Source organism: Arabidopsis thaliana, chromosome 3, assembly GCF_000001735.4.
Source record: "Arabidopsis thaliana chromosome 3, partial sequence".
Taxonomy (NCBI): Eukaryota; Viridiplantae; Streptophyta; class Magnoliopsida; order Brassicales; family Brassicaceae; genus Arabidopsis; species Arabidopsis thaliana.
The window spans coordinates 4,524,882-4,551,525 of record NC_003074.8 but is presented as its reverse complement, the minus strand read 5'-3'; the positions used below and the strand labels follow the sequence as shown (position 1 = coordinate 4,551,525).

At 35.6% G+C, this 26,644-nt stretch overlaps 7 protein-coding genes and 2 long non-coding RNA genes across 25 annotated transcripts; 3 read left to right on the top strand and 6 right to left on the bottom strand.

The window, feature by feature from the left end:
- Positions 1-514: 514 nt before the first annotated feature.
- On the bottom strand, positions 515-1,910 carry AT3G13820 (F-box and associated interaction domains-containing protein; the record flags this gene model as incomplete). The annotated part of the gene is made up of 1 exon (NM_112235.2): positions 515-1,910. One exon carries the CDS (start codon positions 1,908-1,910, stop codon positions 663-665), a length of 1,248 nt encoding a protein of 415 aa, NP_187998.1. The 3' UTR covers positions 515-662.
- Positions 1,911-4,012: 2,102 nt separating this feature from the next.
- IDD11 (indeterminate(ID)-domain 11) lies at positions 4,013-7,162 on the bottom strand. Of its 6 annotated transcripts, none has more exons than NM_001202953.1 (5): positions 7,025-7,162; positions 6,407-6,572; positions 6,257-6,333; positions 5,609-6,008; positions 4,013-5,129 (listed from the first exon to the last, which is right to left on the bottom strand). In NM_001202953.1, the coding sequence occupies exons 2-5, from the start codon at positions 6,568-6,570 to the stop codon at positions 4,226-4,228; spliced, it is 1,545 nt and encodes a 514-aa protein (NP_001189882.1). In that variant the 5' UTR covers positions 6,571-6,572; positions 7,025-7,162; the 3' UTR covers positions 4,013-4,225. The 6 variants fall into 6 exon arrangements, with proteins under 6 accessions (NP_001189882.1, NP_001189883.1, NP_001327022.1 ...); NM_001202954.1 differs by having other exon boundaries at positions 6,407-6,555; NM_001338084.1 differs by lacking the exon at positions 6,257-6,333 and having other exon boundaries at positions 6,348-6,601.
- A 2,540-nt stretch (positions 7,163-9,702) lies between these two features.
- AT3G13800 (Metallo-hydrolase/oxidoreductase superfamily protein) lies at positions 9,703-13,198 on the bottom strand. 4 transcript variants are annotated; one of them, NM_001338082.1, is made up of 13 exons: positions 12,830-13,198; positions 12,461-12,726; positions 12,086-12,213; positions 11,877-11,989; positions 11,701-11,742; positions 11,413-11,468; positions 11,204-11,280; positions 10,996-11,118; positions 10,820-10,896; positions 10,664-10,727; positions 10,520-10,570; positions 10,374-10,422; positions 9,703-10,278 (listed from the first exon to the last, which is right to left on the bottom strand). In NM_001338082.1, exons 2-13 carry the CDS (start codon positions 12,645-12,647, stop codon positions 10,160-10,162), a joined length of 1,086 nt encoding a protein of 361 aa, NP_001319545.1. In that variant the 5' UTR covers positions 12,648-12,726; positions 12,830-13,198; the 3' UTR covers positions 9,703-10,159. The 4 variants fall into 4 exon arrangements, with proteins under 4 accessions (NP_001319545.1, NP_187996.2, NP_001325740.1 ...); NM_001338083.1 differs by having other exon boundaries at positions 10,039-10,278; positions 12,457-12,726; positions 12,830-12,948; NM_112233.4 differs by lacking the exon at positions 12,830-13,198 and having other exon boundaries at positions 9,800-10,278; positions 12,461-12,770.
- AT3G02785 lies at positions 12,841-13,168 on the top strand. Its single transcript, NR_140944.1, has one exon. It is a non-coding gene; the product is annotated as an other RNA (long non-coding RNA).
- Positions 13,199-15,611: 2,413 nt separating the features above from the next.
- ATBFRUCT1 (Glycosyl hydrolases family 32 protein) lies at positions 15,612-18,764 on the top strand. 5 transcript variants are annotated; one of them, NM_112232.4, is made up of 7 exons: positions 15,657-15,890; positions 16,017-16,025; positions 16,291-17,162; positions 17,247-17,408; positions 17,489-17,736; positions 17,926-18,013; positions 18,263-18,764. In NM_112232.4, exons 1-7 carry the CDS (start codon positions 15,695-15,697, stop codon positions 18,440-18,442), a joined length of 1,755 nt encoding a protein of 584 aa, NP_566464.1. In that variant the 5' UTR covers positions 15,657-15,694; the 3' UTR covers positions 18,443-18,764. The 5 variants fall into 5 exon arrangements, with proteins under 5 accessions (NP_001327314.1, NP_001327313.1, NP_566464.1 ...); NM_001338080.1 differs by having other exon boundaries at positions 15,612-15,890; positions 16,017-17,162; positions 18,263-18,621; NM_001202952.1 differs by lacking the exon at positions 16,017-16,025 and having other exon boundaries at positions 15,659-15,890; positions 18,263-18,613.
- A 398-nt stretch (positions 18,765-19,162) lies between these two features.
- AT3G02775 lies at positions 19,163-19,369 on the bottom strand. The gene has a single exon (NR_140943.1). It is a non-coding gene; the product is annotated as an other RNA (long non-coding RNA).
- A 1,443-nt stretch (positions 19,370-20,812) lies between these two features.
- CWINV5 (cell wall invertase 5) lies at positions 20,813-23,164 on the top strand (the record flags this gene model as incomplete). 4 transcript variants are annotated; one of them, NM_001338076.1, is made up of 5 exons in its annotated part: positions 20,813-21,025; positions 21,171-21,179; positions 21,283-22,154; positions 22,237-22,731; positions 22,824-23,164. In NM_001338076.1, 5 exons carry the CDS (start codon positions 20,857-20,859, stop codon positions 22,995-22,997), a joined length of 1,719 nt encoding a protein of 572 aa, NP_001326013.1. The 4 variants fall into 4 exon arrangements, with proteins under 4 accessions (NP_001326013.1, NP_187994.1, NP_001326014.1 ...); NM_112231.2 differs by lacking the exon at positions 21,171-21,179 and having other exon boundaries at positions 20,829-21,025; positions 22,824-23,163; NM_001338078.1 differs by lacking the exon at positions 21,171-21,179 and having other exon boundaries at positions 20,857-21,025; positions 21,274-22,154; positions 22,824-22,997.
- Positions 22,880-25,306, bottom strand: NAP1;4 (nucleosome assembly protein1;4; the record flags this gene model as incomplete). 2 transcript variants are annotated; one of them, NM_001338075.1, is made up of 10 exons in its annotated part: positions 25,283-25,306; positions 24,791-25,065; positions 24,554-24,594; positions 24,375-24,458; positions 24,198-24,290; positions 24,016-24,120; positions 23,738-23,925; positions 23,459-23,660; positions 23,334-23,377; positions 23,128-23,248 (listed from the first exon to the last, which is right to left on the bottom strand). In NM_001338075.1, the coding sequence occupies exons 2-10, from the start codon at positions 24,864-24,866 to the stop codon at positions 23,128-23,130; spliced, it is 954 nt and encodes a 317-aa protein (NP_001319544.1). In that variant the 5' UTR covers positions 24,867-25,065; positions 25,283-25,306. The 2 variants fall into 2 exon arrangements, with proteins under 2 accessions (NP_187993.2, NP_001319544.1); NM_112230.3 differs by lacking the exon at positions 25,283-25,306 and having other exon boundaries at positions 22,880-23,248; positions 24,791-24,970.
- On the bottom strand, positions 25,093-26,493 carry AT3G13780 (SMAD/FHA domain-containing protein). Its single transcript, NM_112229.3, has 2 exons — positions 25,986-26,493; positions 25,093-25,808 (listed from the first exon to the last, which is right to left on the bottom strand). Exons 1-2 carry the CDS (start codon positions 26,416-26,418, stop codon positions 25,312-25,314), a joined length of 930 nt encoding a protein of 309 aa, NP_187992.2. The 5' UTR covers positions 26,419-26,493; the 3' UTR covers positions 25,093-25,311.
- Between the last annotated feature and the right edge of the window lie 151 nt (positions 26,494-26,644).

The following is a 26,644-nucleotide window of genomic DNA, read 5'->3' as shown; positions in this document are numbered from 1 at the left end:
ATCTGTAAATAATTCACAAAACTAACAACTCTTTATAAAGCAAACAAAAAGGACCAATCCAAAAACTTGAACTTTTCCTACTATATACATCTTCAAAATTAGCTAACAAAAGAAATTAAAACTTCAAACAAAAAAAAGATCTACGAACAAAAATATCAGTCTCACAGATTGCTTGCGGTGTACGTCAAAGAGAGCCCGAAGAAGATATATTAGGTTCCAATCTCATACTTGAACCAACCTTGGTTTCAAGCTTTAATTAGTAACTTCGAGAACGAGTCAAGGTTTGATCATCCAATGGGTGGCTTAGCGATTCCTTGTCCTGAAGATACCTACATCACTGTAATCCAACATTTTGTTCTTCCGAGTTGAAAAATAGACTTACTCATTGTAAATGTAGGAGTTTAGTCCCTCTTGTTCGGAAAGTTTGAAGATAGAATGCCACGTTTTTGCAAAAGACTTGTTCATGTCAATACATTTAGGATCGATCTTAGAAAAAGAAAGACAACAACATTTGACGAACTGTATTTAAATATGATTATTCTGCTATATATTGAATGAAAATGAATAACCGAATGAAGATAGTCTTGTTCAAAAGGACATGAAAGCCAATGAATAAAAAGAGGAGACGATGCAAGAAACAAAATAAAGCACTGCAAATGCACTTAACCAATAATCTTAATCTTTCTTCCTTTTTTGTTCTTGTTGCTTTTGGTTTCAGAAGATCTACCTTTTCTTTTACCCTTTGGTTGCTTGACAGGAACTTTCACTAAACTTGGAACATAAGAAGAGAACACAAGTGGCTGACCATTTCCAACATCCGAAGCTCTTCCCATATTCACACATTTCAGGTATCCATCTTCTCCAATGATGTGAGCTTTTTGGTAGCTACAATGTATATCGAAAACCGCAGCAACTTTCTTCTCCTCGTCAATGACGAAACTATCAGCGTAAAAGTCAACCGGAAAACCAGTGAGTGGTGTGATATCCACTTTCAGAAACTTGCTCCACGACACCGCTTTCGGATCAATCTTGTCTGTAACCCAAATCTCTATTCCCTTATATGTCTTGAAGCTTTGATATAGCATTACGAGCCGCTCTTCTCCTATACAAGATAAAGCCACAGTCTCTTCAACATGAGGGTTAAACGGTAGAAGCAGACGCGGACCAAATCTCTCTGTTGTATAATCAAAACAGAGCAAAAAATTATCTTTCGGCAGGACGTCGTCGTCATCTTCGTACTCTTCGTCATCTTCCTCCTCTTCGTCCTCTTGGTCATCATAATCATTCCCTTGAAGTAAGAAATACGTATTTCCCTTCAAAGACACGGAGCTTCGTTGAACAGACCATACATCCCACTCTGGTTTCATCACTTCCTCATCAAGCAAACTCCATGAATTCGACGCGAATCTGTAGATTTCGTATCCTAAACCGTCGCTGTTCTTAAAATCTTTCTTAATCCTCAAGATTTTGTGGCTACTGTTGTTGTTGTCGTAACCAAGAGCATACCTATCATTCATGTCGGCATCGGAACTTACTTCGATCCTCCTCGTTTGCCCTAGATATGGATTCCATACCAAAAGACTACAGTTGTCCTCTATGACGCATAACAATATGCCGTCACAGTGAAAGATTTTCTCTACTTCTATGTTGCGAGGAATATCGACCTGATTAATGCACGGAACGACGTAGTCATCCTTGTGAATTTCATGGAGACTGAAACTCAAGGAACAGATTTTCTTTTTAATCAACATTAAACCTTGCTGCTTCCTTGCAGCTTCAGGAATAATCTTCTTTTTTGAGAGATTGTTCCACTTTTTGCAAGTAGATCGCATTGTCCTCAGAGATGTAACCGGAGTCCTTGAGAGAATCTCTTCCAAAACCTCTGCAGGGAGATTAGACATCGTCGTCATTCTTCTAAATTTCAGAAAACCAAAACTGCAAATGGAGTTTTTTTCTTTCTTTTAGGTGTAATGTGAAAGGTCGCAATAGGGTTGTAAGATTTTAAATAGGCAGATAATGTTGGTTGCGATTTAAGAATATTCTCCACCAAACCTTTTCAAATTTCATGTCAAATATCTAAAGCAAAATTAAAGGAAATGATTGATATAGTAGGATATATTACTTGGTCAATTCCGTATCTTAGATTGTATGTTAAGTACAACTGTAACAAAATCTTGTAAATCAGACTTTCCATGTTTACAAAAATGGGCCGTTGAATTGACAAAAACTGGCTTATATGATTTGGTCTAATTAAATGGCCATGTCGAACCCATTAGAAGGAGGACTAACCAATTGAAATCCAACTTTGGAATAACTAGGTCAACCCATTGATAGACAACCCATTTTGTAGAAAATGGAGTAAAGTGAGCAATACAAATTAATTGAGTGCATTCGCTTGTTCCTTTTTCTTCTTACGTTAGTGCTGTCACCATCTTCATCACTTTGCTACGTAATTTGTCGTAGAATGTAATAAAGTTCCAGTTTTTCGTATGTGTAACATTGAATGGTTACAAAGTTTGATAACTTTTACAAGCATTATTGTGTAGCATAAGGTTTTGTATTTGAACCGAAAAAAAAAAGGTTTTGTAAATGTCATTGTCTTTGACAAGCAAGCAAAAAAAAAGGCAAGTAAATACTTAATAGTGATTGTGGGATCACTTCATTAAAATCAGACAAAAAGCAAAACCTTACAAATGCCAAAACCATCATGATATTGACAAATTCATGGGTCCTCTGTAGTTGACACCTTTTACATCCGTAAATTTTAGACGTAAAAATGATGGTATATGATTATTCTGCTATAATTCCTAAAAATGTATGTAACTGCAGATGTCATTATTCCTTTTTCGCAGACGTGGTTATATGAATTGACATTACACATCTTTAGAATCAAGATACTCTTTTATTCTTTGCAATTCAATTTCTTCTGTCCTTCTTTTTGCAAGTTTCTCAAGTAGACCAGATTTTGTAAAGTTTTAACAAAACCTACCATTTGTGATCATATGCTGATTATAAACTATAAGTTGAATTCCTCTCTCTTTTTTAGATCATAAACCATCTTTTTCTGATCATGTGTCCCAATGAATATTTTATGGTCTTTTCATTATTGTTGTAAATTCTTCCATTTTAATTATTATTTATACACTATATGACAAATGCATAAATATTACTTTAGCTATAAATAAACAGAAATTGATGTCACATCCGCCTCGTCCAAAAACAGGAAGGCACCTTCATTTATTTCAATCATTTTCCACACTTTATTGCATGTGAAAATTACAATTCTTTAGAGATCGAATACCACACAAAACAATAAAACCTTACAAATAATAGAATTATAACTTGTTGTAGCCAGATAAACTTTACATATGATCAACTGGAGCATAATATATATATATATATAATTATGTTAATGGAATTCATTTTAGAATAATCCCGGGACATATATATATCTTACAATGTCTAAAATATTAATTGATGAAGTGCTGCAAACCTGTGTATCAACAATATAACATCTTTAAAGTTATGTCCATGACTGATAAATATATGCCACCAAGCAAAACGTGATGTGTCCCTATCTTCTGATGGGTCCCATTTACGTGCCTGCGTGAGATGAGATCCAATAAGAAAAACCAATATTCGAAATAGGTTTATAAGCAAAAGATGAGTCACCACCCTTAGATCGAATCCAATGCATATCCTCCTCTGCTTTTCATGTGCCACATTTCATAGTCATTTTCTTATATTTCATTATTTCTTCGGACGTTTGAGTAAAAATCTTGGCTTTTCGAAAAAAGTAAAAAGATTTTGACTTGGATAAAAATTTAAGGTCGAGATACTTATTTCATCAAAAGAACCTAATAAATGAAAATTATGAACTCATCAAGCCACTTGACAGTCGATTAAAATACCTCCTGACCTACCTAGCTAGTGTGCCAATCTTTCCCGTGATATCATATAACGAAGAATATTAATTTTGAGTTGACCAATAATCATGATCAGTTGACCATTAATCATGACCTTGCTTTTGTTTTTGTTTTTTCTTCAAATAACCCCCCAAAAAAAAGAAATATGAATAAGACGACTCGTAACAATTTCTGTGATTCTCCTTTGATGAGCATTCAACATATAAATTTATAAAACGAAGAACAAAACAAGAGAAAGATGCAAAACTAGATATATAAATATATATACACATATTATATATTATGAGCAAAAAACCTAACTAACCCTGCCAAGGCTTTGGATGAAGCTGATCAGAAGCAGAGCTATTTATGCAACTTCCAAGACCAGCAAAACTTAGAATCTCGTTATGAGACATTAACGGTCTTAGCCCCAAGAAATCTCTCGTCAAACCTTCTCCTCCACCGCTTTTAGTACTCTTCTCTGATCCTGCGGCGGCTGTAACTTCGTTTGTTCTCAAGAACCCGCCAAATGTATCGTCGAATGCTTCTTCTCTGCCGTGATTATCAAACCCGGATGCGTTGTAGTCTTGAAACAAAACATGATTGTTGTTGTTGGAGCTGATGAATCCAGATGGTGACGTCATCATCGCCGCCATTGTCGTTGTGAGGTTGTTATTATGAGTTGACCTCTCGTAGGCCGTGGTTGGTGGTAAAGGAGGTGTCTTTGTAGAGCCCATTTGGGCTGCTTTCTGGAGCAATGCGGTGGCTGACATAGCCGGAGAAGCAAGAGAGAACAAACTTCCTCCTCCTCCTCCACCATTACTAGGGTTAGGGTTTGAAGATGTGAGTGCGTGAGGCTGAGGAGCAAGCCAAGGAGGGATGATACTATGGTGGTAATTCATGATATGGTCATTGCTTTGTTGCTCTTTCTTCATGGGAAATGTATGGAGATGGTTGTTGCTGTTGTTACTATTATTAGTATTACCATTGTTGGTGTCGAAGTGAAGGCTATTGATGATGTTGTGGTTGTGGGAGGAAGATGAAGAAGAAGAGACGTTTATGGTTGGTTGTGTTTGATGATGGTGATGAGGATGAGAAGCAGATTGATGAATCAAAAGAGGGTTTGGTTGATTATTATTCTGGTTTTGTGGTATTACTACTTCTCTTGCAGTCTCTTCAGCCAATGCTTCACAAAATGCTCTATGAGTTATGAAACTATCCCTCCTGTACCACACAGAAAAAAAAAACCATGAAGTGATCAATAACATGTTAATCAATAAAAGAATAAAAGTCTCTCTTTTTACAAATTAAGAGGAGCTAAAAGTCATGTGGTCCATCTAAAGCATGTTGCAATCACATGTGTATTATAAGACGAATGATTAATGCAAGGAAAAATAACCCATAATAACTTTTTTTTTATGAGAAATGAAAAGAAATGAAGAAAGTACCCTGAACTAGTTCCATATTATAAATGAAGATTCTTTTGAGCTACCATTTTTGTCCTCTTTCAAATTAAATGAAATTACTCATAACACAACAAAGAAAAGTTTGTACCATGTGTCCCTTCAATTCTTACAACACCACAGCATATATCTCATATTCATCACCAATATCGATTAATGTAATTACTATATTTGTTCTTAAAATCAATTAATAAACAGAGAGAAACGAAAAAGAGTTTGATTTTGGGAGAATAGAGTTACCTAGAAAAGAGAGTGCCACAGTCACATCTGTATTCTTTGGTGCCACAAGTCTTAGAATGAGCCTTGCAATCTGATTGAACAGCATATTTCTTTGAACACTTATCACATTTCCACTTCTTCTCACCATGTTTTCTACAGAAATGCTTCTTGATTCCGGTTAAGTCACCGAGAGCTCTAGATGGATCATGGTGGACACAGCTTGCTTCTGGACATACATACACTTTCTTCCTTATCACTTCTTTGTTGGATCTTTGTTTCAGCTTCCATGGCAGATTGTGACCTCTTCTATGAAGCTGTAGATTCTGGTCTCTTTGAAAACCTTTGTTGCAGATTTCACACACGAATCTGTTTGTTGCCATTAGTGTTTTTGGTGATAGAGCTATCACTTCTGATTCTGGGTCTGAAATTTTAAAAAGAAAATTATTGAACCATTGTTAGAAAAATCAAGAAACACTAAATAAAGTTACATTTTAATGATTAATGCTTAATAGTAACCAAAACTATACTAACCACAGCCCAAAATATACTTTAACAAGTTATTAATTTTTCTTTTTAGTCTGAGTCTTGGTTTTATTTTTCTTTGTTTTGGAATAGAGGATGATAAAGAGAACAAAAAGGGTAAAAAGAATATTCTTTTCGGGAGAAGACACAGAATTTCCAAGAAGGTGACTGTATCAAATAATTGGAATAATGAATCAGTCCAAGAGCATGAAAGTTTTTGTATTCTTTTCACACAAACCTGGATTCCCTGGTTGGTTTCTCCTCTTCTTTTGAGTCTGCGAATCTGGAACAACTAACTGTTGTTGTTGTTGTTCTTGCTGTTGCTGATGATGAGGGAAGTAATTAGAACCACTTGCTTCAGTTATATTTCCTGAAGAGACACTTGCTTGATCCCCGGAAGCTGATGTTAGATTCGACATATTCTCGTCTTGTTGTGGTTGCTGATGCTGGTGAAGTAACATGTCTTTGTTCATCATCACACAAAAAAAAAAACTTAAAGCAAAAAACAAAAGAATAAGAAGAGGCGAAATAAGTTAGAAATCGACAAACTATATTCAGATCTATATATATAAATACATACAGACATATACTGATAAAAAAAGGAGACAAAAGAGAAGATTAAACAGAAACATACAAGAAATGAGACTCTCTAGCTATATATATAATCCTATAAAACTTCCTTCTTTGATTTTTGTGTGTGTGTGTGTGTATGTATATATTATCATTTCCTTCTTTGGCTTCAACCCAAGAGACAATATCTATCCACTTTTCTTGTTCAAGTTTGAAATCAACACGAAATAATCTCACAGAAAACAAAATAAAAGGTAGCAACAAATTACTACACAGAACATGAACAAGAAGTTGAGAAATTAAACTACAAAAGAAAACAAAAGATGGAAGAAATCTCCAATATACCTAGAAGTAGAGAGAGAGGGGAGAAAGAGAGAGATTGTGGACAAGAGAAATTATATTATCTTCCTATCTCTCTGAGTATTTGAAACCGAAAATTCAAAAATGAAATAAAATAATTGACAAAAAAAAAAGAACCCTACCGCTAAGAAAAACTGGCATTTTCTGCTCTTTAAAAAAAAAAAAAAGTATTTTCTTCTTAGCAATCTGTCCTTTCTTTATCATTACCTGCACACTTTGTTTTCCGTATTAAAAACAAAAATCCATAATATTTTAGTTTTCGTAAAAAACGGTGGCAAAAAGATAAATATAACTTTCTCACAAGCTCTGTGGAAAGCTTGCAGAAAGAGGTCGTCTTTGCAATGAATTAAAACTATAGTTTTTATTTTTCTTACGTTTCTCGATAAGCAGTAGATATATTATTTCACTATTTTTCTTACTCTTCATGAATCAGAACTACTACTTTATGTGACACACAAAAACATATGTGACATAAATACTTATTTATGGTCCACTATAATAATTGCCGACCAAACTTAGTGAACTTAATTAATTATATGATTTCTCATTTAAATTGAACTAGCTTTTAGGTTGAGATTAGTATTTTTACAGCTTTACACTGTCATTTACAGAACTAAGCTATGATTGAGTCATTGATTATATTTGAGGTTTTGCGCAAAAAAGGTAACTTTTCTCTTGTATCTTTGTTTTTTTCTTTTCGATTTTGATGCTTTTCATGTTAAAATAAAAAATGAGAGACTTTGCATTAAATGGATTGATGAAAAGAATTTAATTTTTTAACAAAAAAAAAGAAAAGAATTTAAATGGATTAATCATTTGTCAGTGCTGCATGCCCTAACTTACTTTATGACCCAAAGACAGAATACTAGAAGATTATACACATAATGGTAAATGGATATGAAATGACCAAAAGATGTTTGTATGCTACAAAAGTTGAAAGTAAATTACTTCGGAAAATGATTGATAGAGAAGTGGAAAATTTTCGACGTTCTAAAGGCCGTCGAGCCAATAAAACCCAGGCAATATATCAAAGAATAATTTAATTAATACTTTTTTGTCATAAATAATTTAATTAATATTATTTGTATTCTTATTTGATATGACATGAGAAGATAGTGAATGATGAAGACCAAAAACATAATATTATCTATAAACATATAAATAGTTGACTCTTTTGTCAACACACTATGTGCTTCTTTACCTAAAACTCTATTTAACTTGTCTTAAGATATTGCACTTCCAGCTTTGTGATCACTGATCAACTATCAAGTAAATTTACAGATCCTAGTAAGGTGCTACTGCTAGAAAATTCTCTACACGTTTCCCGCCGTCATATCTAATTAATTGCGTTTGCATTTAGATACAAACTGCCAAGACCATTTACCTAATTAAGTTATTTTCTAAACAAAAGTACTTTAGAGTAATTCTTACATTTAAAGGTAATCTGAATCATAAACAGCATGTTTTCATCAACAGTTAATTGGATTGTCTGAAAAGATATTTTTTTCTCATAAAGAAAATAGAACAATATAAAATGTTTCGCCTTTTGTCTTGTTCTTGTTTTATCCCACAATTATTTTAGCTTTTTCTTAATGTGATTTGTCCGATCCTCTACCCAATATGAAACACCAGCTCACCCCACACATTAAAACTAACTTTATAAGAAACCCATTAATCTAATTAAATGTGTTATCAAAAGTAGTAATGTTTATTTGAAATTTGAATATAACCTAATTAGGTGATAGTAAGAACTAATGTGCCTCGTATAGATCACACAAACTCTAGGTCATATGGTTTAGCTTAAATCTTCAGAATCACATATACGGAGAATTTTCTAAATTTTAAGTCGAAAAATAGAAGCAAAACAGTAAGGCTGACATGAAAATAAAATATGAATTTAGATGAAACTAGGGAGCTGGGAAGGCAATGTGTATAATATTTTTATTCAACTGTCCTGAAATTATGGGTCTATAAAAAGATTACACGTCTCTGTCTCCATGTCAGCTATGCATGGAGTAACAAATATCATATTCTGACACCACATAAACAACATTTTCTAGATCATTAAGAAATCTAGAATGTGTTAACAAGTTTGAATGATTCTAATGAGGACTGGATTATGATATAGAACATATCTGATTCAACTAAGAAGTAAGAACCATTGTTCGTTTACGAAATGAAGGTCTTGAACAAAAAATTATTCATTTTTTCATAATTTAAAGTCTGAAAGGTTCGTGAGTAAAACAGTGTAGGAGAGTCAATAAGTCACAGCGAGTTCACGAGCGGAGCATAAATTATACAACATATATGAGGAAAAATAGTAGGGCCACTTTGTTTATGAAAATGATTGAGCTAACACATGGACCCCATCTAGTTTTTCAATTCAACAATTAAATTAAATACAATACTTAATGATTAACCCCATAATAGTAAAGTTTAATTTCTTTAACAGTCGCACCTAACTTTTCATATAGTTTTTTTTTTCTCTCGCCGACGTCGTTTTCTATCTCTTACATTAGTAACATGCATAGCCTCAATTATTATTTTTTAACTAGTTTTTCATTACACGTTAAATAGTTCTACAGCCAAACTCTAATAGCTACAAATCTTGAACTTTCAAAAGAAAGACATAAAACTCAATTATTATTTTTGTTAATGAGAAGGGATAATGCAATTTCGAGGGAATCCTCTACTCTAATGTCAACTTCGGTAATAGACACGCGTGAAAGCGACCGGTCGAGGGGACCATACCGGACCGACAGAGACACGTGTCATGAGATAATTGAATTGTAACCAGAACAAAGCCATGCAATCTGGTCGCCGACTTGGCAGACGCCCTTATGAACACATCCGTTCCCGTGTTTTCTGTTTCTGTGCTTCCTCTTGCCACTGTCTCTATTAAAAACGTCACCGTTTCTGTGGTCCCCAATCGAACCAGACTGATTTCAGCCATTTATTTAACCCGGTTTGCGAAAAACCAAAGCTTATAACCAAAACGCTTACATTGAAAATTTTCTAGGTGGCTTTGTGCACATATAACAGGTCATTACAAAAAAGGAAATTTATTTTATGTATATAATTATAAACCGGTTATACCAGGGAAAAAAGGAATAAACCGAGTTAAATTGAGATTGGTACACGAAGACCATCGTAGCTCAGTTGGACATCGAGGCCTTCTGTGTTCCTAAGTTTCTCCAGTTCTTCGCTCACCTTCTCGTGGTCCATCAAATGCATCATTCCTTCATTTAGAGCGAGAAAAGGATATATATACACTTTTATGTTTTATCACAATCTTAGATAAAAATATTCAATATGAAAGTTTAGCAGATTGTACCGGTGAAAAGGGTTCTTTTTGGTTTGATTTTCCGAACTTCCTCTAACGCCTGAAGGAAGGAAGAAAGAACGTTACTTTGATCACTGGGAATAAACTGCGAGAGAGGAAATAAAATATAAGGAGGATAATGAAAGCAAGCCTCATACCCTTGGGAGGCCAAAGTGTGTTGCTGAAGACCGGTCAGGCCTCAAAGCATCCTAGAGAGAAGAAGATATGTGTCTTGGGTAAGAAGCTATCTTTGTCCAAGAAAGAACAATAGGCGCGATAGGTGAGATAGTTGAGAAGATTACCATAATTAGGAGATCACAGTCTTTAAGGAGCGGGTAGGTTTCTTCCGGTATGTCACTGACATCGCTGCATATTTTACAATACGATAACTAAAGACTCAGATATTCATGAACAAAGTCTGGTACAGAAATGGTAGAGGGAAGTGTGTGTTTGTTTACCTTATGTAGCAGACATTACCAAAGCGGAAACCAAGGGAACGGTAGTTACTTCCATGCCATACAGGTAATGGGGTGATCTGAAACAGTTAAAAACATCCAATTCATGCATAAGACAACGCCAAGATTATTACTGAGCATAGTAGTTTTGATGATTATAAGCTAGAGATAGATGTTACCTTCAGATCGTTTACCACAAATGGCTGGTCCTCGTGTATGACTTTAAACTCCAACTCTGAGACTGCAGCTCCGGGTATGATGACACTTGTATCAACCAAGTAATAATGGGTCTTCTTCATCACCTGAGATTCACATGTCATGGTGGAGAGCCTTTAGCTACTGAAATAGCATTGGGAAATATTTTGGAGTGTTGGAAAACAGGTAAACCTCGAGATCACGTATAGCAGTGTAAATTGGAATGTGAGGTTGGACATTGTTTGTCCAATCACGAAGATCATCAAGACCTGGAGCGCAAAATACAAAACAACGGAGAAGAAGACTTCAATTAAGGAGTCAACACATGACTTTACAGGACAGAGAAACATGAAACAAGAAAATGATGGATGGGCAAGATTTAACTTGTCAGTTTCAGAGACCTCCAATTGCGTCAGCATGAGAATGAGTAATTACAACTGCATCAAGTGTTCTTAGCCTGACAAGAAAAAACACAACTAGGAATTATGGAGATGACCGTAGAATCAACAATAAAACAATCAAAGTGTGACAGCATTTTTAGAAGCAACCAGTGATAAAGAGAGAATTCACAGTATAACAAAAAATAACAAGTCATGTAAGAAGCATCAAAATCTAATAGGGTATTCCAAAAAATCTTATGAAAATCAATTTTTGACAACTCCTTAGTGGTTGATGGAAAAAAAACTAACCCGAAGGTGGGAAACCATCGAAGGGCACTATGGTAGAAGAACCTGCCAAGCCAAAGGAGTTAAAAAGTCAGCATACAATAACCAACATGAATGTGAGATGCTCCATGGTAAATGTCATACAAAAAAAAAGGTGATAAATAGAATGACATCTACATTACTAATCTCATAGCACTTACTTGCCACAATCAATGAGGATGTTACTTGTTCCGGATGGTCTAATGTACCGAACAAGAATGCTGGTGTTAAGTCTCCTATTTCTGTTTCCTGGTTCTGTTGCTTTTGTGCATACCTTAGAGAATCAAAATGGATATTTTTCTCAATGGGATGATTGTATTGAAACCGAAGATGAATCATAATAAAAGAACAAACAAAGGCGAAAATGTACCGAACATGTTTTCAAAGGATTAGTGAGGCAGCTGACACGAGGAATCCCTTCACTGGTTCCGGTACCCATAAATACAATCTCAGAACTTTCATCGGATGATGACACCAAAGCATCACCATTTGCAGAATCTAATAAAACACAACAGACATAGTCAAACATTTGATCACATCATTTAAGTAACTACCAATTAGTGAGTGTCAAAACACAATCTATTACAAGATTGAATGCTACACAAAGAAGCATATAAAGCCTGAATTCGAGATTATGATTTATAAAGTCAAATCTAGTGCACACCGAGGAAGTAAATCACATCAAATGAATCAGAGGTATTTGCAATTAGAAGGAATTGAGGCGGAGAAGAATAGATATACCCACTGGATTGAAGGCAAGCCTGAAGAATCTTGTTGAGCGGAGACCTCGTCGTATTTCTAGAGATGAGACTTTGGTGGCAACGGAGAAAAGATGTCTGGTGGTGCCGGAGGGAATCGAAACAGGACAAGGAACGATGCGAAGGGCGGAGTGTTCCTAAACCCAGAGACAGAACCGCTGACATAGCCGCCATTACCAATTCCTGAATCTCGGACTCGGAGGATCGATGTTTTGCTACGTTTTTGGCTTTCTCGTCCGACCGAAAGAGGTTCCTGAGAGAAACGGCACCGTTTTAATTAAAAGTGTAAAAATTTTGAGGCTTTTGATTGGCTAAATATTTTGCACTTATGGCAAAAACAATCCCTTTTTTGTTACCTATAAAAGGAGGCGTTGCTTCTTCTCTAACCTGTAGGGATGATAAGAACAGAGGAATTTACCAGTGACGTGATGGAAAAGCGAAAACCCTTTGAAGAAGAAAAAGATCAGACAAAATGAAAATTAGGGTTTCCTTTTTCTTCTCTGCGTCGGTGCTGGCTTCGTCTTTTGCTTGTACGGCGTCGTCTCTCCCCAATGACTATGAGATATAGAACGGCGTCGTTACATTAGAGTGGGGCCAGTGGGCCAATTATGTGTAATTTCCTTTTCTTTTTTTTTGTTTGGTAAGAACTTCCAATTTGATACAAAGATACCTGCCCCGCAAATTTGGAAAGGCCCATTAAAAGATTATGTACGCAGGAAAGAAACGATGACGTTTTTACAAATGTGTTAAATGTTTGACTATTTTTGATATAAAAAAAAAGTCAAACAAAATCTCAACAGGTCCGTTCATATAATATACTTGTATCATCATCATATCACATAAATCCGATATGAGACGTCATTTTATAATAATAAATTATAAATGAGTATGATTTCTTTTTATATCGACTCAATATTGTATCAAGATTATCCATTATGGTATCAAAATCCGGATGATAAAATTGGTCGATCTGACTTTTTTTTGTCATTTATTGTCCTCATGTGTATGTTTGTGTTGATGTCTAGTTATGGGAATATGTACACACAATGATACAAAAAAAGGTCCATTAATTGTTGAAAAAGATGTTAGGAAATTGTTGACGGAAAAAGGTTAGAAAAATGAATTTTTTAGAAAGAATAATATTATGAAGTCAGCCAAAAACTTTCCATATTAGTTATCAGAGTAAGGACCTATTGGCAATAACAGTAAAGAAAACATATGAATGATGTGGAAAATTCAAGAGTTTTCATTCGAAGACCTAAATTTTTTCTCACAATCTTATCTCGTGAGGGTTGTCGCTGAAAATGGAATGTCTCCTTTGTTATTATCCATTTACGAAAAAATAAAATTCTCCCACATCTAATAAAGTTATTTTACTAATTACTATTTGAAACACCTTTTACACTTTATAGCTTACTTGTGTAGAATTTTATTGAAACGAACGGAAATGTAGTCAACTTTGATGCCCTGATACTTGGGTAATCTATATGTAACAAGTACAAGTATACGAGCTTGTTAGTTGTTAAGTGTGAAAGAGCTTGATAACAAAATGTCATTCTTCTTTGTGTGAATTGATTTTCCTGTATGCGAATTTTTATATAATAAAGACCATAAACATGGTGTGGGTCTTCTTCACTATCCAGTTCGATTCTTTCCTTCTTTCTGTTTCAAATATTTGACCCCAAGTCCCAACAAATATTTTAAATATGTATCACAAAAGACGCAAAATAGCTTGCGATTTTTCCGTCAATATTAAACAATTATCTAGACTTCCACATGGTGATACCTGTATATTAATACAACACGCCAATTTTAAAATCGTTATATTGTTCTCGTTATGGTGAGATTTATAGTTAAGCTTAAAAAATTAGGATATGAATTGGATACGATCGAGAGTTGCCAACTATTTTCTTTAAAAATCATTTATCATCGGATTAATTAACACATGGTGGTCTGAAATTCAATAATTCCGATATAATTTTTCTGTTGATAAAACAAAATAAAAAAATTGTAATAGGTCTTAAACTTGTCGCATATTATGTCATTTCAATTGTATAGCTTCGATATCAACCATGTGTTTAGAACATGCACATGACTAAATAAAGTATTCTTGGTTATAAAAAAAGAAAAGAAAGGAGAAGCGGATTGGTGAAGAAAGTATATCATACAAGGTCAATGATACTGGTTTGGAGCTTACAACGCTGTAACGGGTAAGGTCTGTTTTTGTTATGTCAAAAGATAAGACAGTCGTATAAAAAAGTAAAGCAGGATACTACTACAAAAGGGACAAAGGTAGAGTCCAAATTTTGACTTTTCCACTATAATATTCAAATATATATTCAATTGCTCTTTTTCATTTCGCAATGCATTGTTTAATCTCCACGCCTCGTGTATGTCCGGATGGTGGAGAGTCCAGACACGTTCTTTATTAACTCTGGTTGAAATCTTGACGTGTAAAAATATCAAATTCGTAGTTTTATTAGTTTTATAGTATATAGTATTATCAAAAAAACAAGTTATACTCGAGATTTAGACTCGCATAAGCATATATTGAACCTGACTTTTTTGCCAATGAAAGCATAAAATACTTGACTTAATGGGATAAAAACACATTCAGACTCGAGCAAGTAAAACATATTCTTACAAATAACTTACAAGTTACATGTATAACAACACTCTTATCTTTATCATGTAAACAAAAAAAAACGCTATTAATTGTAAATATTTCATCTGTACTTTGTAAATTTGACATGACAAAAAATTTAGATACTTCTAAAAATGTACAACTTTTTAGCCGTTAGAAAGAAAAGGTGTACAACTTTTCAATACGAATTCTTATATTAACTTTTGTTCCTTCAGTTTTATACATATAGTCATATGACATTGAAAAACCAGCACAAACTCCTTCAGTTGATCACCAATAGAAACAACAAAATACAGTATAATATTTCTAATTTTTAGTGAAAATTTACGAATATTGTGGAAACAACTTTTATAGATGTCTGAGTCTGACTTATGTCAGTATTATTTTTTCTTCACTTATAGCAGTATAACATTCATTATTTCACATTAATGCCAAAAAAAAATTAAAAACTTTATTATCAAATATAATATTCAAATCTCGATATTGACAGGTTTGCCCTCGTCCTTTGCCTATAAATTTGACATGATCTACGTTCATTCAAACAAAAACCAAGCCACAAAGAAATTAAATACACACAATGACCAAAGAAGTTTGCTCCAACATTGGACTTTGGTTATTGCTCACGTTACTTATTGGTAACTATGTCGTCAATCTTGAAGCCTCGCACCATGTCTACAAGAGACTTACCCAAAGCACTAACACCAAATCTCCTTCCGTAAACCAGCCCTACCGGACCGGTTTCCATTTCCAACCCCCCAAAAATTGGATGAACGGTATGACCAAAATGCCATATCAACCTCAATCTCAATGTTTGTTATTTTCATTACTCTCTTACCTTTGCTTTTATTTCGTTGTGGTTCGTGCTTGGACAAAATGGATTGATCATTGGTCATGAGCAGATCCTAATGGTTAGTTTTTCTCTCTTTTATCTCCTATCTTTTTAATTTTTTTCTCTTAGTCAACTCTTCAAATCCAATAGACAGATCATTTTCCCTGAAAACTCGTGTTTTTTATTATTTTATAAAACATTGATTACACCAATATATGTCAGCATACAACTGTACATTTGATTATTGTATTGTATTGGTCGACCTTGTGTTACGCTGCAGGATCCTTTTACACTATCCATATACTTAACTAATAAAAATACACATATTTAAAATTTTAATACAGGGCCTATGATATACAAAGGAATATATCATCTTTTCTACCAATGGAACCCGAAAGGAGCCGTGTGGGGTAACATCGTGTGGGCTCATTCCACGTCAACAGACTTAATCAATTGGGATCCACATCCTCCAGCTATCTTCCCATCTGCACCCTTCGATATCAACGGATGCTGGTCCGGTTCAGCTACTATTCTCCCTAATGGAAAACCGGTTATCCTCTATACCGGAATCGACCCTAAGAACCAACAGGTCCAAAACATAGCCGAGCCTAAGAATCTCTCCGATCCTTATCTCCGAGAATGGAAAAAGTCGCCGTTAAATCCTCTCATGGCTCCTGACGCCGTTAACGGAATCAACGCCAGCTCGTTCCGTGACCCAACCACCGCGTGGCTAGGCCAAGACAAGAAATGGAGAGTGATCATCGGAAGCAAGATTCACCGTCGTGGACTAGCCATTACTTACACGAGTAAAGACTTTCTAAAATGGGAAAAATCTCCAGAGCCGTTGCATTACGACGACGGAAGTGGAATGTGGGAATGTCCTGATTTTTTCCCGGTCACGAGGTTTGGTTCTAACGGCGTGGAAACGTCTTCGTTTGGTGAACCTAATGAGATTTTGAAGCACGTGTTGAAAATAAGTTTGGACGACACGAAACATGATTATTACACGATTGGTACGTACGATCGGGTTAAAGATAAATTCGTACCGGACAATGGTTTCAAGATGGACGGTACGGCTCCGAGATACGATTACGGAAAGTATTACGCGTCTAAAACGTTTTTTGACTCGGCTAAGAACCGGAGAATCTTGTGGGGTTGGACTAACGAGTCATCGTCGGTTGAGGATGATGTTGAGAAAGGCTGGTCCGGTATTCAGGTAATTAGTTACGCTTAACTGAAACTAATAATGTGAATATAATTGTTAGAGATTGAATCAATTTTTTGTTTCTTTCTTGATTAGACGATTCCAAGGAAAATATGGCTTGATAGATCAGGGAAACAATTAATTCAGTGGCCGGTTAGGGAAGTTGAAAGATTACGTACAAAACAAGTCAAAAACTTACGCAACAAAGTTCTAAAGTCAGGATCTAGGCTTGAAGTCTATGGTGTGACAGCTGCACAGGTTTGATTATTATCATTTTTTTTTGAAAAATCAGTAGGTATGAGAAAATTAGGGTTTTAAAAGTCTTGTGATTTGTACAGGCGGATGTAGAAGTATTGTTCAAAGTGAGAGACTTGGAGAAAGCGGATGTGATAGAACCAAGTTGGACTGATCCGCAGTTGATTTGTAGCAAGATGAATGTATCGGTTAAGTCTGGTTTAGGTCCATTCGGTTTAATGGTTTTGGCATCTAAGAATTTGGAAGAGTACACATCTGTTTATTTTAGAATCTTCAAAGCCCGTCAAAACAGCAATAAGTACGTTGTGCTCATGTGCAGTGACCAAAGCAGGTACGTTTCTTTGATTAAGATCGGGATTAAGTATATTAATTTTTATAATCTTTTGTCACAATTCACAAATATTTATGTTTGTTTTAAACAGTCGGTCACAAAAGATAGATCTAAAATTGGGTTCCCTAGAAATATCCAAAACTTGACTTATAATTTTGAGGACTTTTTGGTGATGTGGATTTGGGACAGATCTTCGCTGAAGGAAGATAATGACAAAACGACATACGGAGCTTTTGTGGATATTAATCCTCACCAACCACTATCCCTCAGAGCCTTGGTAATTAAGTCTCCCATTTTGTATTTTACGTATATAGTTTTATATATTAATTTATGTTCATATGTAAAAACGCTTGCAAATATAGGGAAGAAAAACCTCCTTTTTAAAACCCATGAGAGTAATTATTTAACAGCTTAGCCTCTTGATCAAGACTATATAATCTTCAACTATCTTGTTCAAGTATTAAGGCGAATATTTAATTGTGGATTTGTTAATAAAAGTTTCTGTTATTTGTTGTTGTTGGTGTAGATTGATCATTCAGTAGTGGAGAGTTTCGGTGGAAAGGGAAGAGCATGCATTACCTCAAGAGTGTATCCAAAATTGGCAATAGGAAAAAGTTCACATCTCTTTGCTTTTAATTATGGATATCAAAGTGTTGATGTCTTAAACTTAAATGCTTGGAGCATGAACTCTGCCCAAATCAGTTGATCACGTAAAGATACACACATGTAAACACATTACATCTCCATTGATTTAGCATTTATATGAGTTGATTTTGGAGAGATCTTATATGGTCCACTTTGTTTGGTTGTCAATAAAATTGTCCAATTTGTTTGTTTGAAATAATTCTAAAAGGCTAATATATATGACATTTTATTTGACTTCCTTATAGTATGACTTACTATTATAAAAAGGACAATTCTAGAGTCGGTAGTCAAAATCTTCCAAGTTCCAACGAACGTGATAATAGTGGACTTTCAATGAATATAAACGTAAATATGTATACATGTACATACTATATGAAACAAATTGAGTACGATCTTAAAGTTTGGCCCCCCAAAAAATAACTAGTATGTGTATGTATAGGATCATTCTATGTAAATCAGCACACGTAACTTTTTTCTAAAATGCCCGACGGCTATATTACCACAAGTATGAAATTGCCCAATATGACGTAACGAACCTATAACACTAGCGCCTATCTATCCATAGCGATGCCAACATGATTTATTATTTATTACAACGGCGTTGGGTTTACATTGTTTTCATCTAAACGGCCCACCGTTTCAGCATTTAAGACCAACAACTTCACGTCAACGGGTCTGGTCAACTAATTAAAGCGATCAAACCATCTCCACCGTCCGATACTAATCCAACTTCGTCTGTCCCGCCCAAGGGCAAGCCCGTAAATATGTTCACCAGCAATGATGGGAGTAGCATGTGGGACATAACATTGCATGGTAGTGTTTTTTCCAACAGCGCGCTAAGGCTAAATCGTTGTCGTTTAGTAAACTGCTGGCTCTAGATTTAGAATACGTGCGTGAGATGTAGCCAGAGCCCAGAGGGAAGTTATGGTTGAATCCGGTTTGTGTCCACTTTAATTTGGTGTGTAGTGATTCTCGCCTGCACATCTCTCTCTTTCGAAATATTCAAGTCTCAAGCAATAGTGATGATATGGACATGTAAGTAGCGACCAAATCAGGTGCAGTTTCATTTCATTTTTTGCATTTAATTTTATCAGAACTCAGAAGTTGAAAGTACATATTTTATTAAGCAAAAAAACCTTCTCAAATTCAGATTAATCAGAATTCAGATCGCAGAGTTTAGTTAAAAGCACATATTTAAGAAATTTAATTTTCTTTTTAAGACTATTATTTCTTATTTAACTTTTAAAAGATCAACCAATTGTAAAAGAGACTGCAGAATATATCAAAACATTTAAAATTTCTATTGAAACTTCTAAAACATCTTATACAGTGAACCAAAATAAAATTTCTTAAACATCCTATATAATAAAAGAGAGAGAGTATACTTTCAACTTTAGATGTGGGATTTTAGTTTACACGTCTTCTCGAGACTATGGTTTTATAGGTTCATCGTTATTACTAAACTTGTCCTCAAAAATTAGTTAAGTTCTTAGTTTCACAGTCATGCAATTTACAATACTACACACCCGTGAGTCTCGATTAGTTGTTATAATATGGATTTTGGAAAGCACATGCACTGATGCACAGCATCTAAAAGTGTGATTACCCATTACGGAAAAAATCCCATCAAAATGATTAGGAGAATGTGATAATCAAAGGAGAAAACTTAGTGGAGCCAACGCACTTTTTGAGGACATTTTGATTGTCTTTCTAAATTGAGTTCCAAGAGAGAGTTCAAGAAGAATCACGTGTCATTGTACTAGTAGGTATAATCCTATTCAATTTCAAATTGACTTCTCAATCAATATTTTTTACCTGTTACAGATTGAGCATTTCAATAGTGGAGAGCTATATATGGTGGGGGAGGCAAGGCATGCATAAACATCAAAACAGTATCCAAACCTGGCGATAGAAGAAAATGAACATTTTCGTTGCTTTTTAACGGACGAAATCAATAGTGTTGTTTATTTTACACCGCAGCAATGATGAGACACTGACATTCCATAAAGTACTCAATACTATTACTGAGTGGAAAATATTTGCAATTATGAGAAGACAAAAGTCTATGAGATCTTGAACATTCCTGACTGTCGGGAATACGTTATTTAGCATTATGTTTGTTTATTTAAAATTTGTATTTTCATACATATCCAATGTCAACCGAAATTGGTGAAACAATCGTTTAGAAATGTAACCATCCCAATTTCATCATGATGCTAGTTATAATTTATGAGAATATCTTATACCTTGACAAAATATATATATCTTTCCAAAAAAAAAAAAAAAATTTGGATCTCAAGATTCTCAAGTCTCAACTAACATGAAAAGGCATTTGGATCGAGATTATAGCATCTAATTTTCACAAAATATGGACCACCACCACCTCAAGAACGCACCAAAGACCCCCACTGTCTATAAATTTGACCAATTTTTCATAAGTAAAACTCAAACATAAACACGAAAAAAAGGATTGCAATGGCTAATATAGTTTGGTGTAACATTGCCATGTTCTTGTTGGTCTCGTTGTTTCTCACTGACGATGCTGTTGTTGTTCTTGATGCCTTGGACAACGTTCCCAATAATATCAAGAACCAACCTTACCGAACCGGTTATCATTTCCAGCCTCCCAAAAATTGGATGAACGGTATGATGACGTTATACCGGATTCATTAATTCAGTTTCACTTGGTTATCTTTTTATTCCTTTCTCTATAATTTGTGCACATTGTCAAATCTTTTCACTCATTTTGTTTGTTTGTTTATGTTGGGGCTTCGTTTCAATGCTACAAGATCCTAACGGTAAGTTATTATTGCTCTCTCGTTTGTTTTATAAATTACGTATAAGTAAGCATGGATATAACATATAAGTAATATGTATGTTTATGTACATAAAATTGGACAGGGCCTATGATATACAAAGGAATCTATCATCTATTCTATCAATGGAACCAAAACGGCGCCGTCATGGACGTTAACAAAACCGTATGGGGCCATGCAACATCAACGGATCTAATCAACTGGATCACACTTTCTCCAGCAATCAGACCATCTCGACCGTCCGATATTAACGGATGCTGGTCCGGCTCCGTCACGATTCTCCCTAATGGCAAACCTGTAATTCTTTACACCGGCAACGACCGTTATAACCGCCAGGTCCAAAACTTAGTTAAACCTAAAAACCTCACCGATCCATATCTACGGCACTGGACCAAATCGCCGGAAAATCCCCTCGTGACACCTAGCCCCGTCAACCACATCAACTCCAGCGCGTTTCGTGATCCAACCACCGCGTGGTTTGGCCGTGACGGGCGTTGGCGCATAACCACCGGAAGCCAAGAAGGTCGACGTGGATTAGCGATTCTACACACGAGCAAAGATTTCGTAATATGGAAGCAATCTCCAAAGCCTCTTCATTACCACGACGGTACCGGAATGTGGGAGTGCCCTGATTTTTTCCCGGTGGCTAGAACTGATTCACGGGGCCTAGATACGTCTTTTTCAAGTGGGCCGATGGTTAAACACGTCCTTAAAGTGAGCTTAACAGATACGTTTAATGATTACTACACGATTGGTACGTACGATGAAGTGAGAGATGTCTACGTACCGGACAAGGGTTTTGTTCAGGACGAAACGGCTCCGAGATATGATTACGGCAAATTTTATGCGTCGAAAACATTTTACGACTCTGTTAATCAGCGCAGGATTTTGTGGGGTTGGGTTAACGAGTCGTCACCGGAGAAAGATAACATCAAGAAGGGTTGGGCCGGTTTACAGGTAACTACACCGGTTGAGAGTTTAACATTTTGCCTAATTACACAGATTTAGATGTCGTTAACCGATTTTGGTGTTGATTTAGGCTATTCCTAGGAAAGTATGGCTTGATGAATCAGGAAAGAGATTGGTGCAATGGCCGGTTAAGGAAATAGAGAGGTTACGTACAACGCAAGTCAAGTGGGGAAACAAACTATTGAAAGGAGGGTCGGTAATGGAGGTTCATGGAGTCACAGCTCCACAAGCAGATGTGGAAGTTTTCTTCAAAGTGAGTGGTTTTGACTTAGAGAAAGCAGATGTGATTGAACCGGGCTGGACCGATCCGCAATTGATCTGCAGTCAGAGGAATGCGTCATCAGGTTTAGGTCCATTCGGTTTAATGGTTCTAGCTTCCAAGAACATGGAAGAGTATACATCGGTCAATATCAGAATCTTCAGAGCTGGTGAGAATAGTAAGGAGCACGTAGTGGTCATGTGCAGTGACCAAAGCACATCAAGTTTAGAGAAAGGGAATGATAAAACAACTTATGGTGCTTTTTTAGATATCTCTCCTTATCAACCAATCTCTCTCAGGACTTTGGTGAGTCGTCTCAACTTCTCATAATCACAAGAACTTGAAGACTAATTTGTGCTTTTTTGTTACTAATGAGTTTTTGATTCTTGTGTTTGTAGATTGATAAATCAATAGTGGAGAGCTTTGGTGGGAAAGGGAAAACATGTATTACCTCGAGAGTTTATCCAAAATTGGCAATAGGAGAAAGAACACATCTCTTTGCTTTTAACAAGGGATCTCAAAATGTTAATGTTTTAAGCCTAAGTGCTTGGAGCATGAAGTCTTCTCTTTAAAATCGGTTCTTCAGATATATGTATTGAGAGAGATTCTAGAAACTTGGTGTTTCTGTAATAAATAAATAAGAGAATATAAAGAAGCTCCTCTTTCACTTTAAAAACTGTTGAAACAAACTTTTTCTTCTCGTTAGTCACTCTTCTCATCATTATCATCATCATCATTATCATCAGAATCGTCTTCATCAACAAGAGCCTCTCCCGTAAACCATGAAACTGCATGAGGGATCAGTTTATCTCGGATTGTCACACTGTAAAACCAAAAAAAAAAAAAAATAGTTAAGAATTAATTTCTTGAATCTCACAATGTCAGAGAATGTGAAACTGTAAGCTTACGCAATGTCATAGTCTTGGTCCATCAGGTTTTGTAGTTCTTCCGTCTGCAATATTTTCGATATTTTAAAGCGATATTAGCTGCTGAAGAAACCATTGGTAAAAGAAAAGAGAGAAGGTAGTCTAACCATAATGGTATCAAAATCATCGTAATCGTCAACTTCATCAATCTCAGGAATCTCAGGTGGCTTGAAGAAATTGAAGAAACTCTCGCAGTTTTCTGTTTTGGTCATGGGGATGTTGTTGACCTTCTTTGGCCCTTTCTTTGTTTTCTTCTTCACAACAACCTTATGAGTCAAACATTTACCTGGAAACCATTCTATGTCCGTTCTAAACATCACAAATAAAAGACTTGAGTTACAGATCAGGTAAAACTAAAACCAGGTAAAATGAGGATGATTAGTTACCCAATCACTTTCTCAAGAACAGGACCATCTTCATCGTTCACATGGTAAGTTTTAGACAGAACCGAGTTCTTGAAGTAAAGATTAGAATCAAAGAGAAACTCCAGCTTGAAATTTCTTGAAGTGTCTTCAACTCTGCAAGATCTGATGTCCTTAAGATACTTCAATGCTGCCTCATCTCTTTCCGTTATCTACATAAACCAAAACAAGACAGTTTTTACATTAATCTATTCAGTGTCAATGAACACATAGCTTCCAGAAAAAGCAATTGAATCATGTACCTCATTTGCGAGCATTTCATTGGTTTTCATTGCAATCAACCAGAAATTGGGAACTCCTTCTTTCTCTGCTTCAGCTTCGACCACACCATTCACAATTTCATACCTCTGCAAATTCTCAGTACATCTCAGGAATTTTAACCCCATACAACATTAAGTAAAAGATAAAATATTAAACTTGTCACCTTAGCAAAAAGCGGCTTGTAGAGATTATCATATGTTGCCTCCAATGCAGATTTCTCAGCAAGAAACTTCTCTTCGAGTTCATCGTGTGTAACCTAAAAATTTACTCTACAAGTATACATAAACCGAACATCGAGCCTCTCTACTTTAGTTGTAAAAGAGCGAAAATTTGAAAGTACCTGAATGTCTTTGAGGAACAGAACACGTTTGGTAACTTTAGGTGAGAGTTTTTTCACATCAAATGGTCGCTTTAAGGTTAGGTTCTGTAAGTTAATCAACACCCAAAAGGATCATAAAAACAGAGGAAACACAAGAAAACTACTGTGTGAATTTTTATCAACAATTTGAAGTGACTTGCCTTAAGCTCTGCAAGAAGATCACATTCCTCTGCCCCAATATCTACAAAGCATAATGGTTAGCTAGCTTCAATTAACCCTATTCCTTGTTGATTCCAAGATCGAAAATATATAAAACAGGGCATTTACTTGAGGCAGAAGTAAATGTGAGAGGGTAGATTTTTGGTTGGATTATCCAGAGATTTATTGTTTTATCGAGAATAAGATGTAAAATTTTGTGAGTTGTTTATGAAAATTACCTAAGGCGGGAATGGTAGGGAGATCAGAGGAATCGCCGCTCTTATTATCAGATTTGATGTTTTCTTCGTTGCTCATGTTTTTATTGTGTTTTTGATTGTGGTGATGGGAAGTCTTCGTTGTTTCGTGAGAAAATGAGAATTTTCCTGGGAAGAAGAAAAATGAGGACGACGGAGAAAGGAAGGAGGAGAAGACTTCGCGGCTTTTTCATTTGTAAAAATTCATTCACACGTGCGAGAGAGGTTAACAACGTGGATCCTTAGTGGGGTACCATGAACTGCCATATAACAACAGCAAAAGGAAACGGCAACGTTTTTTAGCAATCAAACCCCCAAATTAGAAGCTGTAATGTTGTAGAGAATTTCACAAGTACTGTACTCGTACAAATGAACAAATAATATATCATATGATCAGAAATCTCAGTTCAGACAGACACAGTACACTATTGAACAAAAGATTGTCGTTGTAAAAGGAAGAAGATTAGATTTGCTTACATTTCAGGTTTATTAGGAGACTTCAGCTATTATTCTTCTTCTTCTTCGTCTTCATCTTCTTCATCATCTACATCTGATTCGTCTTCTTCTTCTTCTTCTTCTTCTAACTTAGCTTCTTCATCACTAACAATGAAACCTCCCAATGTTTCATCATCATCATCTTCTTCCTCGACATCTGCTCTTCCACGCTGTTTAGTTTGAGCACCATTACTACTACTACTACTAGCGTTTGAATCTTTCTTCGTCTTCTTGGATCTAGTCGAGTAAGTAGGAGTCACAACTCTTTTTGATTTCACCATCAACTCTTTATCTTCATCACTTTCCACACTCCAATCATCATCCTCATTCCCTTTCTTCCTTCTTCTCTTTTTCCCTAATCCCTTCCTTCCCTTCTTATCTCCATCTTCATCACCATCGCTATTTCCATTAGTGGAATCCTCTAAAAACCATTCCCATTGCTTTATGTCACGCACCCTACTCTTTGGATACTGATCAAATTCTTTCCCAATCACAAGAAATCCAAACTCTGCAACCACACCACACAGTACACAAACTACACATTCAGCCTCATTCTTACTAAAAAGAAAAAATCCTCTCAAGAGCATAATTCTAGACATTATAAAAGAAAAGCAATGCAGAACAACCAAAATGTTGTTTATTGGGACACAAATCCAGAAACACATCAAGTTGCAAAATTGATTACCTTTAACAGGATCAATATTCAATTCGATTTCACCATGATCCAATGCTCGCTCCTCCATAACTTCATCGCGTCTCTTCAAAGTGAACCAAATGGGGTGATTACCCGATACACAAAATTGATCGCCGGTGGCGATTTCTCCAGTCTCGGGTTTCCTCAAAGTTTGAATCTTTTTGCCCTTTTCAACGGCCCTTATCCAGACTGGATTCCTCCCGAGAACCTCGAAGGAAACCATATCGGACGGTTCGGTTCCGGCGGCGGCGGGTTTGAATACGAGTGAAACATGGCGGCGTGACACTGTTAGGTCTTCGGTGTTGAATCCCGCTCCTCTTCCGAATACATCCTTAACTCCGGTCTTCAGGAAGAGCTTCGTGCCGTCTTCGCCTTCGATTTCCATGGTGGTTTCTTCACTTTCACAGAGACTTTTTGTGTTCATGTCTTTTTTTTTATTTTTTTTTCAGTTGCCGGCGGCAACAAAACGCATCGTATCGTTTTTTATTTATTTTATTTTGAATAAACTCTTTCAATTCGACATACTAATCTCTTCATTAGTTTGCCAGAAAAAAAAAAATGTTTTTTCATAATGTCCTTATCATCATAATCAATTAATCATCATCTAACTTTACTTAAGGAATGGTTCATGACAAAATCTACAGCTTAAG

What these genes read in the sequence shown, in the direction of transcription:
- IDD11 (NM_001202953.1), bottom strand. Translation starts at nt 6,570, where the DNA reads ATGTTACTTCACCAGCATCAGCAACCACAACAAGACGAGAATATGTCG. An exon ending in CAAGAACAACAACAACAACA is followed by an intron (nt 6,334 to 6,406) that starts GTTAGTTGTTCC and finishes TTGTGTGAAAAG; the next exon opens with AATACAAAAACTTTCATGCT. An exon ending in TGTGGCACTCTCTTTTCTAG is followed by an intron (nt 5,130 to 5,608) that starts GTAACTCTATTC and finishes TGTGTGGTACAG; the next exon opens with GAGGGATAGTTTCATAACTC.
- AT3G13780 (NM_112229.3), bottom strand. Translation starts at nt 26,418, where the DNA reads ATGAACACAAAAAGTCTCTGTGAAAGTGAAGAAACCACCATGGAAATC. An exon ending in GAATATTGATCCTGTTAAAG is followed by an intron (nt 25,809 to 25,985) that starts GTAATCAATTTT and finishes GTGTGGTTGCAG; the next exon opens with AGTTTGGATTTCTTGTGATT.
- AT3G13800 (NM_001338082.1), bottom strand. Translation starts at nt 12,647, where the DNA reads ATGGCGGCTATGTCAGCGGTTCTGTCTCTGGGTTTAGGAACACTCCGC. An exon ending in TTGTGGTAAACGATCTGAAG is followed by an intron (nt 10,897 to 10,995) that starts GTAACATCTATC and finishes TAACTGTTTCAG; the next exon opens with ATCACCCCATTACCTGTATG. An exon ending in GGTAATGTCTGCTACATAAG is followed by an intron (nt 10,728 to 10,819) that starts GTAAACAAACAC and finishes TAAAATATGCAG; the next exon opens with CGATGTCAGTGACATACCGG.
- ATBFRUCT1 (NM_112232.4), top strand. Translation starts at nt 15,695, where the DNA reads ATGACCAAAGAAGTTTGCTCCAACATTGGACTTTGGTTATTGCTCACG. An exon ending in ATGTGCAGTGACCAAAGCAG is followed by an intron (nt 17,737 to 17,925) that starts GTACGTTTCTTT and finishes GATTTGGGACAG; the next exon opens with ATCTTCGCTGAAGGAAGATA. An exon ending in CACTATCCCTCAGAGCCTTG is followed by an intron (nt 18,014 to 18,262) that starts GTAATTAAGTCT and finishes TTGTTGGTGTAG; the next exon opens with ATTGATCATTCAGTAGTGGA.